This window comes from Tasmannia lanceolata, unplaced genomic scaffold (assembly GCF_043159265.1).
Source record: "Tasmannia lanceolata isolate RefF3 unplaced genomic scaffold, GAP_Taslan_0.1 ptg000004l, whole genome shotgun sequence".
In the NCBI taxonomy this organism is placed as follows: Eukaryota; Viridiplantae; Streptophyta; class Magnoliopsida; order Canellales; family Winteraceae; genus Tasmannia; species Tasmannia lanceolata.
In genome coordinates, this window is record NW_027518681.1 from 2,784,970 (window position 1) to 2,802,201 (window position 17,232).

Here is a 17,232-nt window from a genome sequence, read left to right on the forward strand (position 1 = left end):
AAGAGAAGTTACATTAATCCAACTTCTCTCCTTGAACCACCATAGTGAGCATAACTACCACATTCTCCTTGGTTCCCACTTTGAACAATCAAATCCTTCCGTCTTCTCATAAAAAAGCTCCACCTTAAATATGTGCCTAGTCATTTTCTCAAACCTTGCTTCTCTCAAGCAATTTCACAAACACCTTGCTTACAAATCTCGGACGCTCTGATACCACTTGTTGTGGCAAGACCCCGCCGCTATAAATCCGGTTATCGAAGACTACTCAAACCAAACAATACCAAATAGCCTTCGGCAACCCACAAAATTAGCCCAAACGAGTGTGTGCAACAAATCAAGAGTGTAGTGAAATAAAGAAAGAAAACAAGAGAGCAAGAGACACAAGAGATTTACATGGCTCGGCACTTTGGCCTACTCCGCGGACAATCCGGCAAGTAAACTTCACTATCAATGATGAGAAATTACAAACAAGGGTTAAAACCCTTATTACCTCTCCAACAATGGTGAAAACCCACCAACACCCTCTTCTTACAACCCGAGCAAAAAACCCAACTCCCTCTTTACAATGTCTTTTCAAACCCAAAAACACCTTAAAAGGAACCCCAATAACCTTGGATCAAAACCCTTGCAAGAGAAGAAGAAGAAGAGACCCTTGGAGAGAGAAAACCCTTTTCTTGTAGAGAAAAGCCCCAAATCCATTTCTTTAGAATAAGTCCCAACTAAAGACAAACCCCTCTTTAGTGGGCTTATAAACCACATTCCAAGAATGCCCTCACTTAAAGAAGTAATTCCCAAGTGATTTTATATCACTAATACAACAATCTCCACTTTGATAGAAAATCACTACTTGCCATTGTCAACATCACCAAACTCACATTGGGATAATACCGAGAGAAGTCAAGCTCCACTCCAACTTCTCTCCTAGGATCGTCTTGGTTAACATGTCCGCTAGGTTTTCCTTTGTTCCTACTTTTGAAACAAGTACCTTTCCTTCTTCAACAATTTCACGGACATTGTGATATCGAACCGTAATATGCTTTGTTCTCTTATGGAACACCAGATTCTTGGCCAAGCAAATAGCACCCATATTGTCACACAACAACTCCATGGGTTGAGTGATAATACCGACTTCACCCATCAAACCTTGAAGCCACACCGCTTCCTTGCAAGCTTCCGTCAAAGCCATGTACTCGGCTTCAGTAGTGGACAATGCAACCGTTGATTGCAACTTTGACATCCAACTAATGTGACCATTTCCAAACCGGGATACATAACCCGTAGTTGATCTTCTTTTGTTCATATCATCAGCATAACTTGCATCAATAAAACCATGCAACGACTTCAAATCCTTTCCATATGTGATAACATAATTACTAGTGCTTCTTAAATAGCGAAGCACCCATTTGGCGGCCTCCCAATGCGCCTTACCCGGATTAGCCATAAACCGGCTTAAAACCCCAACCGCATAAGCAATGTTCGGCCTAGTGCATACCATGAGAAACATCAAGCTCCCAACAAGACTAGCATATGGGACTCGATCCATTTTCTTCACTTCCTCCTTCGATTTTGGGCATTGATCGGAACATAACTTGAAGTGAGTCGCTAATGGTGTCTTTACCGGCTTTGCCTTACTCATCCCAAAACTTTCAAGTACCTTTTCCACAAACATCTTTTGTGAAAGCAACAAAGTTCCATTCTTCTTATCCCTCATAATCTCCATTGCAAGAATATGAGTTGCCGGTCCGAGATCTTTCATCTCAAATGAATTGCTCAATTGTGCCTTGAGCTCTTTAATCTTTGCTTTATCCTTGCCCACCAAAAGTATGTCATCTACATACAAGGGTAACATCAAGAAGGTGCCGTCCAGAACTTTGGTGATACAAAATCACCGGTTGTATTTCATTCTTGGAGTGGGTCCCACTTGGGCCTTTTAAGTGGGATATGTTTCTCTCTATATATATGCTATATGGATTGCATATGAAAGAGAGGGTTTGAAGAAGAAGGAAAAATGTAGAGAGGAGAGGAGAAAAGGCTAGGGCAAGGGAAGAGGGTTTTCTCTTGGGGGCCATAAGAGGGCTTTTGTGGTAGAGCAAAAGCAAGGTTCTTCTTGAGGAGAAACCTAGGGCAAGGCAAGAGGGGTTTTCTCTTGGGAGCACTAGGAGGGCTTTTGTGGTGAAGCAAAAGCAAGATTCTTCTTCTCAAGGTTGAAGTGAAATCTAGAGCAAGAAGAGGGGTTTTCTCTTGGGGCTCTAGGGGGCTTTTGTGGTGAAGCAAAAGCAAGGCACTCTACTCAAGGTTGAGGAGAAATTAAGGGCAAGAAGAGGGTGTTCTCTTGGGCTCTTGGAAGGCTTTGTGGTGAACAAAAAGGTTTCTTTCCTCCTCTTGTTTATCAAGGTGTATTCTTCTTCTTCCATTCTTGTGTAAGAAGAAGAATCAGTGTAATTCTATTATTGTATTTGCCTTGCTCTGTATGATATATTTTCAGATTTCCAAATTCTAATCAATTCATTGCCCTGTAGTTTCACTATTGTGTAAAGGATGCACATGCCAGCTTCTCTGTCCATGGTTTCCGAGCCCATTTGAAGTGTTGTTCTATCTGCAATTTTGATGCGCTCTTTTTTTCCTGTGTTATGTTTCTATCATTGCTTTACTGAATGCTTGTTTCAGTTGTCAGTTGCACTTAAAGGATGCACATTCTAGATGCATTTTGTTTGTTCACTTTATAGTTTCTTTACTTTGACTTATGTTGGTTTTTGGTCTGAAGGTTAATGTTGGAAGGATTCAACGGGCCTGATTGCCACTGGGACTGGCTGTCCCATGAAAAGAAAAGGGGTGAATTTATCATTTTCCTATATCATTAATTTCCTTTATTAAATTTCTAGTTTATTCTATCTGATTATGAAGATTCTCAAATGCCCTTTTGCTTGTAATATGTTGGAAACACTCAAAGAAAACCAACAGCAGCCCTATCAAATGCATCATCTCATAAAAATGGCAAGCGAAATGAAAGTAAAGACAAAAACTACGAAATCCGTATCATTTTGCCCCTGTACCTGTTGAGCTGCCAAATGGAATTATAAGATTATTCATTGATAAGTCCAGAAATTCCAGCGAAGAAAGGTTGCCAAGACATGATGTAAGACTTTGGTCTTCAAGATTGTTTTGGCTGAGATAAAGTGTCTTTAGTCTCTTCAAGCCACATATACCTACAAGAGAAATTGATCAATACAAAAAACCCATTCCCATTTCACTATTATGAAACGATAAATTCCTTTCAATGCAAGGTAAAAAGATCAAATTTATATATCACTTATATGAAAAAAAAAACCAAAATGATATGGAAACCTAGAGTAAGTGAAACATGTTTTGACGACATCGGCAAAGAGTGAAGGAGGAAGAAGATTTCCTCCCAAAACGTTAGGCTGTTGTCTCATCATACAAATGTAAGCCCTGAAATGACTTTCCACTAACCCTGTTTGGATTGCAAGAAACAGGAACCTTCAACTTATCATGTTATCCCTCTAAATTAACCATAGAAAGAAAAAAATTTCCCCATAAATGTTTTTCTTGCAATTCAAACATGGCCTTACTCTATTTAACTGGCTTTTAAAGGTCGTTACAACTTACAAAAATGCTGTCAACACCACATTTAAAAAAGTGTAAAGAGTGTAGTGCCATTATTGGAACAAGGGAGTGGGAATATCATTTCCCATTTTCATTTTTTAAATTTCTAGTCAATTCATGAGGGAATTGCTAGCGTCCATGCAAAAGGGTTTTCGCGGCTGGCCAGCCACCTTGTTAATGAAGACAACAGCTTTTGTCTCCATTCACGAGCCGCGAAAGTCCTTTTGTGATGGACCTTAGCAAATCCCAATTCATGAATATCTAACTATTTGTTCCTCCTGAAGATCCCCAAATGCCCTTTAGGCTTGTAATATGGAAGAAACAAGCAGAGTTGGTGAAAACAAAATTGGCCTATCAAAAGCATCATCTTATTATCATTAAAATGGTAAGAGAAATGAAAGTGAACTCAAAAACTGCTTCAGCCACATCATTTTGGATGAGTAGGTGTTATAGCTCTGTACCTGATGATATGCCATTTGTGAATCTAAGATTATTGCGAAAGAAATTCAGTTCTTCCAGAGAAGTAAGACTGCCTAGACATGATGGAAGAGTTTCATCATCAAGATAGTTTCCGCTGAGACCTAAAGTTCTGAGTCTCTTCAAGCCACATAAACCTACAAGAAATGATAATCACATGAAATTCCATGGCCCTATTTAGGAAAACCATTTTGGGGCTCACTTTTGCAGGAGAGACCAGCCACCTCAGATGGATAGAATAAGACAACTAGCTTAAAAGTGAGCCTACGTGGTCGTTCTCTCCTGCATAAGGGAGCCGTGAATTGGCTTTCACCGATACTGCCTTAGCAAATCCATTTCATTTAATACCAAGCAACGAAGTCACTTGAATGCGAAGGAAAAAAACACTCAAATTTCTATTTCAGTTACATAAAAAATGAAAAACTACTAAAAATCCCCTAAGTCAAAATATATATACGAGAAACACCCCCAAATTTTCTTAAGAGGAATGCTAGATTCATGAGCCCTTGTAAAATATGGGGCAAAGGGCGTACCCATTGGTCAAATACCATTAAATATGGCACAAAAAATTGCAATCATAACTTTCTTTAATTGGCATTTGAGCAATAAGGGCTCCTCCCTTTGCTCCTTAATTTGCAAGGGCGACTATGAATCTAGCATTCCTCTTTTCTTAATGAGATAATGTACAAATATCTCTCTCTCTCTCTCAATTGAAGCCATTTTCGTCCCACCGTCCCTGTATTTCTCTTATTTTTTGGTAACTCTCTCTCCACCCTTAAATGAATACACCATTGTAGCATTCTTGAGCTCAAAAACCATTTCCTATATATATATATATATATATATATATATATATAGAGAGAGAGAGAGAGAGAGAGAGAGAGAGAGAGAGAGAAGCGTTCCTGTGCTGCAGCACAGGGAGCTTAACTGCGCTTTAAACCAGCCTCCCATTGGTTCGTACAACAGGTCCCCCTTTGAAACGTATAGCGGGTCAACAAGAAAGGAACCAATGGGAGGCTTTATAAACCACTTAAGCGCAATTAAGCTCCCTGGGATGTAGTGCAGGAATGCTTTTCTCATATATATATATATATATATATATATATATATATATATAGAGAGAGAGAGAGAGAGAGAGAGTTAAGTGAAGCTACACATACGTGTAGCTAACTTAGCTACACCGACGGCTTAAAATACAGCGGGCCCACATTGTTTGGGTGATCCAAACCATTCATTTGATAGGCCCTCACATTGATAGGGTGTGCCCAAAAAATCAGCTCCATTGGATGATCCCAACCCTTCAAACTGTGGAGGCAAAAATGGACAAATTTGTGAAGGTTTTTACACGTCCATTTTTGCCTCCACAAATTGTAGGGTTGGGATGATCCTATGAAGCTGATTTTTTGGGCACACCCTATCTATGTGAGGGCCCATCAAATGAATGGTTTGCATCACCCAAACAATGTGGGGCCCACTGTATTTTAAGCCGTCGGTGTAGCTAAGTTAGCTACACGTATGTGTAGCTACACTTTTCTCACACACACACATATATATATATATATATATATATATAGAGAGAGAGAGAGAGAGAGAGAGAGAGAGAGAGCAAAGCATTCCTGCGCTAACGCCCATCGAGGCTATCTGCGCTGTAGTGAAAAAATTAGTTTCTATTGGTTCGTATAGCGGGTCCCCCTTTGACGCTTTAAACTTTAACAATTTTTTTTTTTAAAAAGACAGTCGAGCCCTCTATTCTTTCTCCAAAACAAAACAAATTCCAGTCGAGTCCCTACTCTTTCGTAAAGGAAGAAAAACCAGTTGAAAGGCGTGAGATAAAAAGAGGAGCCAGGGTTCGTCAATCGATTTTTCTTCTCCTGGCCAAAGATTTTGTTTAAACGAAGGCTACTTCGTCTCCTCCACTTCATATCCGTCGAAGCTCCAAATCAGGTAAGTTCATCTATTTTTTTGTTTCCATTTTTTCCTGTGATTAGGGTTACTTATTTCAGTGTTTTTCCTATTCATCTTTTCTTCTTCTTCACTTTGGTTGGTATTTTCAAGGTTTATGGTTGCTATTTTATGATTTTCCCCCCTTTAAAACCCTATTTTGTTGAATGTTAAACAGATTATTGGACTCAAATTTAAACGTAATTTTGAATCCAATAATAGATTTGGCACTTGCAATCAGTTGTAATAATCTTAAACAAACAAGGCCTTGGTAATTTGTTGTCATTAGGGTTATTATTTTTTAGGGTTTCTTTCATTTTTAGGGAGTTCTATAGGGTTTTTTGTTTGAGGGTTGCTATTTTCAGGGTTTATGGTTGGTAATTTGTTGTCATTAGGGTTATTATTTTTTAGGGTTTCTTTAGGATTTTTTGTTTGAGGGTTGCTATTTTCAGGGTTTATGGTTGCCCTTTTCAGGATTTGTTTTTCATTTTTTGAGGGTTTTTTATATCTAATCCATTGTATTTTCACGGTTTTATGTAAATTTCAATAACTTTCTGTTTTCTGTGGGTGTAGGGATTCATTGGGTTTGTCCTATTGATGTGTGAATGTTTAGTGACGTGTGAATGTTTTGTATGTGAGTTGGATTGTTTTAGTCATTGGGTTTGTTTTATACATTGATATTTTAACTTTGTTTTTTTCCCATATGGAATTGTGGTTTTTATGTTGATTAGGGGGTGTGGAGTTGTGCTCATGTAAATTTTTTATTCTTTGCTAGCTAAGGTTAATTTTTTGAATAGTTGCTTCCATTCTTTGCTTATCAACTTCTTTTTTGTTTTTTTTGACATATTTCAACTTTTATGGCTGGTTTGTTGGTGGTTTATGGCTGCTTTGCGGTGGTTTATGGCTGGTTTGGTGGTGGTTTGTGGCTATTTGTGGCGGTTTATGGGTGTTTTGGTGGTGGTTTATGGGTGTTTTGGTGGTGGTTTATGGCTGCTTTGCGGTAGTTTATGGCTGGTTTGGTGGTGGTTTGTGGCTGTTTGTGGCGGTTTATGGGTGTTTTGGTGGTGGTTTATGGGTGTTTTGTGGTGGTTTATGGCTACTTTGTGGTGGCTTATGGCTGGTTGGTGCTTTATGGCTGCTTTGTTATCTAGCGTCGTGCCCTAGTAAAATGGATGATTCTTTGTCGCTCGATTCTGTGTTTCCTGTCGATGGTTTGTTGAGGACGTTGTGTTGCAAGCAGGCAGCTTATCTATTGATGAACAAGGTTTAATTTTATGCGATCAAGGGGAAGATTTAAATGAAGGTAAGCAAATAGAAGATCAAGCGGAAGATTTAAATGGAGGTAAAAAAGAAGAAGATCAAGGGAAAGATTTAAATGAAGGTAACCATGTAGAAGATGTTGAAGATAGGAATGACGAGGAGAGTGTAGAAAACAGGCCGTTTGTTGGCCAGGTGTTTGATAGCTTTGACGATACGTACATATGCTATAATACCTATGCCCTGAATGAAGGTTTTGGAGTGTAAAAATCTAATATATCAAAGTCCACCAAGACAAATGAAGTGATCTAGAAAGTACGTATGTGACAAGGAGGGGAAGAAAGACCCTAATAACAAGAGACGGGCTGGTAGGAAAGTGATTCCTCGTCGCACTGATAGGCTTGGTTGCGAGACCAAGATGGTGATAAGATTGAGAGACAAGAAGTGGATAGTGGCAGTTATTGAAGACAAACATTCGCATGAACTCACATCTCCACTTAGAAGATGCATGCATCGTTCACATAACCGACTATATAAGACTGAAAGTAGTTGTAAAAATTTGATGGATAGTTTCCATGGAATTGGGTTGCGGTCTGCTGGTATTGTAAAAGTTATTAATGTTCAATCTGATGGACTAATTGGTGTTCTCTCATCAAAGCAAGTGCAGTCCCATTTGAGATTGAAGAAGAGGAACAATATGGGGCTACACGTTGAGATAGTGGCCGACTGTCTCCAACAGAAAGGAACTGAAGAGCACGACTTCTTCTTTTTTTCTATTGAGTTGGACTCAGAGTGTGCATTAAGATCTATGTTCTGGGCTTATTCGAGGGCTAGAGAGTCTTATATGACCTTCAGCGATGTGACTGTTTTCGATGTGACTTATATGACCAATATGTGTTTGATGTCCTTTGCACCATTTACAGGGGTCAACCATCACAGGCAGTTTACCTTGTTCGGATGTGCACTCATCGCCGATGAGACTAAGGATGATCATACAGGTCTGATTTTTGGTACACACCCTATCCGTGGAATGACCTTCCAAATGAATGCTTTGGATCCCCCAAAAAATATGGGGTGACATGCGTTTTTGAGCTATAGCTCAGATAAGCTTATCTGAGCTATAGCTCAGAAACACTTTCCTCATATATATATATATATATATAGGTTTCTGAGGTATCGCGCAGGGTGAGCAGCTCTCTATAAAACACCACCTACATGTTGCTTCAGTTATCCAACCCATTCATTCTATAGAACTTCACATAGATTAGGTGTTCCTAACAAACCATAACCATAACACAAATAGTTTCTAACCATGCATTCAAAAACCTCCACTAATCATAACCATAACCCATAACCCTAACCATAATCCTACCTATATATATATATATATATATATATATATATATATATATATATATATATATATATATATCGGGAGATGATATTTTCACCCCTTTGGCCGTACTTGCATACCCTCCTTATAACGTGATTTGACATAAAGTTGCCCACTTTTCACGCTAAATTAAGTTATGAGAGAGGAGAGAGGACGGGAGGGGGGGGGGGGGGGGGGGGGGGTGGGTGCAAGTCCTGCACGGGGTGAAAATATCATCACCCTATATATATGTGGGTGCAAAATAATGGGCCCCACATGAAGATGAGGTGGGTGGAACATTATTTTCCTCATGTTTTGATCAGTGGGTCCAATATTTTACACCTCGCTTTCGTGTGGGGCACTTTATTTTACACCCATGCATAGCATGGGCCAAGAATGTTGTGCATGGTAATATAATTATACACCTAATTTCCATTAGGGGGCCCACCATTTTTACCCCTCATGTTCTATTATGGCAGGCCCCATGATATCTACCCAAGGCTGTGCATATGGTGTAAACTACCATTTTATACCTATAGGTGAGCCCACTATTTCCACCCATGTACGTCTATGCATCGGGTGGGACACCATTTTGGGTGCCAAGACCATGCATAGGGGTGGGCCGCCCAATATTTTACACCTCATCTTCATGTGGGGCCCATTACTTTACACCCATATATGCGTGGCATGAGCCAAGAATGCTATGCTGATGGATCAATTAAGAGAGGAGAGAGAGTTACCAAAAAAAAAGAGAAACATACAGGGACGGTGGGAGGAAAATGGCTTCAATTGAGAGAGAGAGAGGGGGGGGGGGGGGGGGGGGAGAGAGAGAGAGGGATTGTAACGTAATATAATTAAGGGTAAAAAGGGTAGAGAAAAAAATTTAAAGCTAGTTATGATACAATATGATGTTATTGGTAATTAAGTAAATTTTGGGGGTCGGAGGGGCCAGGCCGGCGTGAATGGGTCTTAGTTGAGCTAGGTTGTTTGTAGAAGATTTACAGGTTGGTAACTGAGTTTATTTCAATGTAGAATTCTTTTAACTAGCAGTATTGATTGTTGTTGTTTGAGTTTTAGATAGAACAGGATTTTGGTCACTGGGATTTTAACCAAGTTGGTGTTTTCCATTTTGTTTTTTTTATAAACGAGAGAAGGAAGAAAAAAACGTGAAGCGTAGATTGGAGTTTTTATAATATTATAATAAAAGAGAAGTTTCTCTCTTCTAGTTTTTTTGTTTTTTGCTTCATTTCTTTACTTTTGCTTTGATTTCTTCAACAAATGGTATCAAAGCTAGCAGTCAATGACTGGTTTAAGTTCATCGATCAAAGCCGGATGAGATCCGACACATCTAGACTAAGGGATCACCTGTAGAAGTTGTAGATCTAGGGTTTGACTTCAAGATATCCACTCATCAGAAAGTGCGATCAAAGAGATGGACCTTGCCAATTTGATCAATGGGATTGAGAATATGAATAACACAAATTATCAGCTTTGAAAATCTTGGAAAGAGTCGTATCTCCAAAGGCGAGATTTATAGGAGATAATGAATTGGGTGGAAACGATTTCTCCTAATGAATGTGCAGAAACCATAAATGTTTTGAGGAAGCAGAAGACATAAGCCGGCAAACCGATATTCGTGTTGAAGGCTAGCATTCAAAAGGATTTGCTCGATCATATTCCGGAGGACAAGACACCAAAGGAAGCATGAGATGTGTTCACCACTTTGTTTTCGAAAACAAATGAAGCAAGATATAGATGCTCAAAAACAAGAGAGGCTCCATATCTAAAGTAGACACCACGATTATTGAGTATTTCACGAAGGTAAAGAAGATTTTTCTTGAATTATCACAACTCGACGAAGTGTCTAGCATTATGGAGACTCGGAAGCAGGGGATATTAATCCGAGGATTGAAGCCCGAATACTATGAATTCATCACAACAATCAAAGGATGCCTAACTCAGCTAACACTCCTTGAATTGGAGTGTCTCTTAGCTCCTTGAATTGGAGTGTCTCTTAGGAAATCAAGAAATTCCAATTGAGCAAATAGTTGGGCATATGATAAAAGAGAACTAGAAAGTTCAGTTCACTACCCGAGGAAGCAAGTCTCACAGTTCCAATTTAAGAAAGAATAAGAAAAGTAAGTCGAAGGCCTAATTAAATTAAAACCAAGAAAGTTTTGATCAAGGGAGAGCCTCCATTAATTGTGGTTGTGGGAAACGAATTCAGGACTCTTGACCAAGATGGATGTGCTATAATATGGTATGTCGGGTCACTTTGCTAGAGATTGTCATGCACCAAAGAAAAATCGAAGAAAGAAAAACGGCAACATTTGAAGAACCCCCAAAGAAAGATAGTGATAAAGAATGGAATACTCTTTTATCTATTATAGAAGAATAAGATAATCCCTTTGAAAGTTTGAAGTTGCTCTTAGACTGCAGAGGTTGTGGATGTCATTATTTCGGTGGACAAAAAAGAAGGTGACCGAATAGGCTATTCTAGAGATTGGATAGTTGATTCGAGATGTTTGAATCACATGAAAGGAGAAGAGCAAAAGTTTGTGACATATACTGAATACAAAGCAGGCCAGAAGGTGGTAATGGCAAACAATGCAAAATTACCTATTACCTACATAAATAATGTTTTTCGATCCAATAGAGAGCACAAGTTACTCAAGGACATCTACCATATTTCAGACATGAGGAGGAACTTAATGGATGTATCTCAATTGATGAGATTAGAAAATTATATTCTTTTTGACCCCCATGATGTGATATTTTAAAAAGATAACTCTGTGTATTAGTACTATGATATTTTATGAATGAGTCATATGAAAAATTCTAAGTTATAGGTTCTACTATAAAAATTATATTTGTGCCACAGTGTCAATACCCAACAAGGATTGCCTGCTTTCATTTAGCATATTCTCCCCAAGTTCCAATGCCTCCAATCTTTTCATTTTAGTAAACCCTGCAAAAAATCAAGAGCAGATGACAGAGTGAGTTGATGGTGATTCCAGTTTTCCTCTCCTTTCAAATGCATGAAAAGTTAACTAGATCTTATAAAATTCAGATAAATCCATTTATAATAATACTAAAATTATATAGCATTATGCAGGTAATGATTTTATGATTTCCTTTTCTGAATGATAGAATTTTATTGAGGGAAGTGATATTTGCGCCCCTTTTGATTACTAGGGACACCTAGCGCCCCTATATATATATATATAGAGAGAGAGAGAGAGAGAGAGAGAGAGAGAGGAAACTGTTGGTGAGCTTAAGCTCACCAAACTTATGGTGAGCTAGCTTGCCCAATCACATGGGGTCCCACATTTTGGGGAGTGATCCAAACCATTCATTTGCAAGGCCTTATCATAGATAGGGGGTGTACCAAAAATCAGCTCCATAGGATCATCCTAACCCCTCCATTTGTGGAGGACAAAAATGGACAGACACAAATCTGCCCCATTTTTGTCCTCCACAAATGGAGGGGTTAGGATGATCCTATGGAGCTGATTTTTGGTACACCCCCTATCTATGATAAGGCCTTGCAAATGAATGGTTTGGATCACTCCCCAAAATGTGGGACCCCATGTGATTGGGCAAGCTAGCTCACCATAAGTTTGGTTAAGCTCACCAACAGTTTCCTCATATATATATATATATATATGAGAAAACGATTATTACTCATATGTGTAGATAAGTTATCTACACATTAGCTTAAAATACAGTGGGGGCCACATTATTTGGGTGATCCAAACCATTCATTTTTAAGGCCCTCACATAGATAGGGTGTCCACAAAAAATTAGATCCATAGGATCATCCTAACCATTCGAACTGTGGAGGCAAAAAATGGACTAATTTGTGAAGGTTTAAAGACATCCATTTTACCTCCACAAATCGTAGGGTTTGGATGATCCTATGGATCTGATTTTTTGTAGACACCCTATCTATGTGAGGGCCTTTAAAATGGATGGCTTGGATCACCCAAACAATGTGGGCCCCCACTGTATTTTAAGCTAGTGTGTAGAGAACTCTCTACACATATGTGTAGGAACCGTTTTCTCTCTCTCTCTCTCTCTATATATATATATATATATATATATATATATATATATATATATATACTAGTAAGGTTTAATCCATTTTAGGTCTTTGTTCAACAAGTAGAACAACCTAAGTGATGTAGAGGTTTAATCCATTTTAGTAGACCTGGCAAACGGGCCGGGTCAAAATGACCCGGAAAATTTTAGGGGTCACTAAGCTCAGGCCTGCGCCCGGCCCGTACGGGCCGGGTCGACCAGCGGGTCACCCTTTTTTTTAAAGGAAATTTTGTATTCACTGTTTTGGAGCTTAGCTGTTTTAAAATATGATATTTCCACCTCCTGTTTGGTTTTTGGCCTTGCAAGAGAGAGAGGGAACCGTTGCCTGTCACTGTTTTTAAAAACAATGATGTTTTGACAGAGAAAGAGGACGTTTTTACAGAGATATTAATGTTTTGGCAAATTAAAAATTGACTTTTAGAAAATGGTATTTGCAACTCCTGGTAAAAGAGAGAGATAGAGAGACGACCGACAAGTCGTTTCCCACCTACTCTGAAAGAAGATTGACATATAAAGAGGGCTAGGAAATGATATTTCCACCTTCTATTAATGACTCTTGCACTTTTACGGGCACCCGCGGGTCCACCCGGCCCGGCCCGGCCCAGTTTTGACGGGCCGGGTGGACCCGCGGGTCACTTTTTGCCAGGTCTACATTTTAGGTCTTTGTTGAACAAGTAGAAAAACCTAATTTGTTGAACATCCTTCAATATATTTGAATTGCCTATGTAAGTTGAGGAAGGATTTTGTAAAATTAGAGTAAAGAAACATTACCTTGCGGCATAACCCATCCACCGATCTGATTCTGTGACAAATCTAAAGATTCCAATTTCTTGAATTGGGCAAACAGAGTAACATTCGGATACCATATTCCAGGCGCACTGAGCCTTGCAGCGGAAAGGTCGATGGTAACCACACTAGAAGAATTTGAGCATGATACATGCTGCCATTGGCAACAATCCACTCCAACCCATTCTTCGAAATATGTACCACTATATGTAGAGTTGATGGTGTCTTTCAATTCTAAGAGTGCTTCTCTCTCTTTCTTCAAACATGCTTGGCACCCATAAAAACAGCAACACAGACTCAGACACAGAACCACTACCACAGTCTTATACTCCCATAAACCCCTCATACTTTTAACAACTTAATCTCCAAAATCCCAACTAAAAGATGTGCTGTAGTTGCCCTCCGAGCTTCAACTTGGATATATGTAGAGAAAGAAAGGTAGTAGGTGGATCCAAATTCCAAAGTCTTCCCTTCTCCAGTCTTCACCACTTCACCAAAGTAGAAGAATAATCCTCATATCCTCATATATATCCTTATACTTACATATAAAACGTGAATCCTTAACTTTTTCTTCTAACCTATAGCTTTAATTCCACACTTATCCTCTAGCACAACACCTTTTTCAGTGAGACTTGCGACTTTCATTAGGGGTATTTTCGGTATTAAGTTCAACCACTTTGCCCTTGAAGAAACTGCCAAATCCTCGCTTCTTTTAGCGCCAATAAAATTTCTTTCTTCTTTCTCGGCTGCAATAGCAATTACCGCTATTATTATTTTGTCCTTTTGTGCAATAAATATCCTAGCCCAAACGTCCAAAAACCAGTGCCACCTGTTACTTCTTTTTCTTCTATTATTATCTTGTCCTTAGCCCAAACGTCCAAAAAACAATGTCACATGTTACTTCTTTTTCTTCCCCCATACTTTAGCTTTTTGACATCTACCATTTTTGGCCAATAAATTTTAGGGATTTGCTAGCGTCCATCGCATAGGGATTTGCTAGCATCCATTTTTGACCAATAAATAGGCTATACCCCATAAATCAACACATTCAACTCCGTAGATCCAATCTTAACCGTTATGACCATCAAATAAACGGTTTGGATCATCTATGAAGTGGGTCCTCATTAAAATTTGGTATGTTACCCATTTATTTTAGTTTCTTGCTTGTACTTATCAAATTGAAATGGTTTTTCAGTAAGATTCTCCATCCGGAGTCAGTTTTTTAATGATATCACTAAATAAATGGGTTTTTAAAAAAAAATTGGATTCCTTAGTTGCCTTTTCCTATTAGTGTAGCCATAGGATTATGATTGATTTCTGTCATAATCTTTGAAGAGAAAGACCTACATGTTCTCTATAATGAATTCTTGGAAAATTGTTAACATGATTGCATTTAGGCCTCAAAAAAGAGTGTCAATATCAATATTTTTTGTTTCTTATTAGACCAGCTTAACATTTTTATGTTTATAGACCCCTTTGGAAACCATTAACTATAATTAATGGTTATATTTAATGGGTTTTTTTTTTCTTATAGTTAATGGTTTCCAGAGAGTGTCAATATCAATAGGAATTGACACAAATACTCATTCAACTACATTGCACCTGGTTGTCTTAAGTAACGGAAAGGGTCGCATTTATCATTTCCCTAATCTTTGGGTAGTGATATTTGCAATACCATGTTTTAATAATTACACAAAATTAGCTTGTATTTCCTTTGCAACTGGCTCTAAAAAGGAATAACATTTGATAGTTATTTAAATAAAAAAGACAAGATTAATTATTGCAGTTATCAAAACATGATAGTTCCAATATGAATACTTTAATATTTTCTTTTCTTGCTTTTGTGTGTTTATCTCTTCTATGTATATTTTTTCCCATGTATTAGTTATACAACCTAATAGTGTTCTTTTCCCCACGTATATGAAAGAAGGCAGAAAAATGTAGCAATTGCTTCTCAAAAAGGTTTCAAGTAGTTGACAGGTAAACATTGTTCACAACTTACAAAAAATATATTTACTACACTCACATAGTTTTGTTTTATAGGTATTTGTTACAAATCAAAGTTGGAGATAAGACAGGTGCACTGTGGCTAACAATATTTGATAAAGAAGTTGAAACAATATTCGGTTGTAAAGCATCTGAATTGAAAAATATAAAGGTATGAAAATTAATATAACTTTTATAGAATTATTTCAAATAATATCATATGTATATCCAATTCTTATTTTAATATCCCAATTTCGTGTTTCTTTATTCATACAGGAAGAGGACAAAATGGAATTTATTACTCGCATAGAAAAGTGTTTATGGATTCCATATGTTTTCATCATAAAACTTTCATAAACACATTTATTGTCGGTCCTCGCGACAATACACCTGTACTGATGTAGAAGAAATTGATAATGACGACTGGAGGAAAAAAAATGTCACCGGCAAAAATAATGTCCTTCTTGCAGAGCAGTTGAAATTTAGTGGTTTGCAACTCATTTTCTTCCATTATTAAATTCTTTCTCCATTGTATTATTTGATTTTATTTTTTCATTATAATGATATGCATATCTTTATAAAATTGATTAATTGTAATGTCTACCTATTGGCAGGAATATTCTCTCACTACTCCGAAACTACTCAGAAGCTACCTCAAGAACAATCTGAAAGTCTGTAAAAAAACAAGTTACATATGTCCATATTCAGTTAGTTGTTTCCTTTATCATATGTTGTAGTTTTCTTTTGTGAATTACTTTCTATGTATAATAGGTTTCGAACAATATGAATGAATGTATAAATAAATCTTCTGTAAACAATTATGTTTTATTTTTCCCTTTCTGTTCTTATTTTTATTTGTCTTTTTGTGATTCCTCTTTTACTTTCTATTATACTTCTCTAAAGTTGAAAAAATATATCTAGAAAGAAAAAAAAATCCTCTTAATATACAGGTGATATCATAGATCTTCTTTCAACACATTCAAAACAAAAACAATGGTAATTATTTCCTCTTTCATTTACTAGTTTATTTACTGTTAGGTCTAAAATTGGTAACAGGTTATGGTAGAGCCGGAAGGGCTGATCTGGCAAGCCACATCCGAAGGGCTAAAGGAGTCCTGCGTTGCACAAGGGCACAGACAAGAAGACAAAGGGTCAGAAGACCAACCCGGAGTGGTGCTCCGGACGGGCGCTTCGACACTCAAGTCAGTATGAGCAGGAGTGCAGAGCAATGTCAGAGCAAAAAGCTTAGGGTTTTTGGTCTCAGATCCCCTACCTCAGCACAAGTGAAGGCTATTTATAGTGGTTCTGAGCCACCTGTCCAGGACAGGTGGTGGCCCCTGTATGGACCAGGTCTCATACCTAGGAGGGGCAGGTGGAAGTCCCTGATTGGTCCAGGTGTCATACCTAGCAGGGACAGGTGTTGGCTTTGCAGTGGTCCCTGTGAGGGCCACGTGTCAACAGCCGATTGGTTGCAGATTTTGGACCCCATCAGTTGCCCCCTGGTTCTCCGAGTCGTGACAGCGGCTAGGGGAAGCAAAAAGAGGGTTAAAACAGCATCCGGCCGGCCTTAAGGCCTCTGGGCAGCTGAGGCCGGCCTCAGGCGGGGGGCCAGAAAAAACCGCGGCCAGACAAGGGCCTCTGGGCGGCCTGGTCCGGCCTTGAAGCTTGGCCTGAAGGAGCACGGCCGG

The 17,232-nt window shown here is 38.5% G+C and overlaps 1 protein-coding gene and 1 long non-coding RNA gene across 2 annotated transcripts in view; one reads left to right on the top strand and one right to left on the bottom strand.

Annotated features, from left to right (window-relative positions):
* The window catches only part of LOC143876037 (cuscuta receptor 1-like), a 29,625-nt gene extending 15,558 nt beyond the window's left edge, over positions 1–14,067 (bottom strand). Inside the window, exons 1-4 of the mRNA XM_077377642.1 lie at positions 13,544–14,067; positions 11,562–11,639; positions 4,086–4,238; positions 3,054–3,206 (exon numbers count right to left, since the gene is read on the bottom strand). Coding sequence (XP_077233757.1) covers positions 3,054–3,206; positions 4,086–4,238; positions 11,562–11,639; positions 13,544–13,904 — 745 coding nt within the window. The 5' untranslated portion in view covers positions 13,905–14,067. The remainder of the gene's footprint in view (positions 1–3,053; positions 3,207–4,085; positions 4,239–11,561; positions 11,640–13,543) is intronic.
* Positions 1–16,293, top strand: part of LOC143876038 (uncharacterized) — a 28,532-nt gene extending 12,239 nt beyond the window's left edge. The window contains exons 2-5 of the long non-coding RNA XR_013250286.1: positions 2,765–2,832; positions 15,602–15,716; positions 15,821–16,032; positions 16,159–16,293. This is a non-coding gene — a long non-coding RNA (uncharacterized LOC143876038). The remainder of the gene's footprint in view (positions 1–2,764; positions 2,833–15,601; positions 15,717–15,820; positions 16,033–16,158) is intronic.
* The last annotated feature ends 939 nt before the right edge of the window (positions 16,294–17,232 follow it).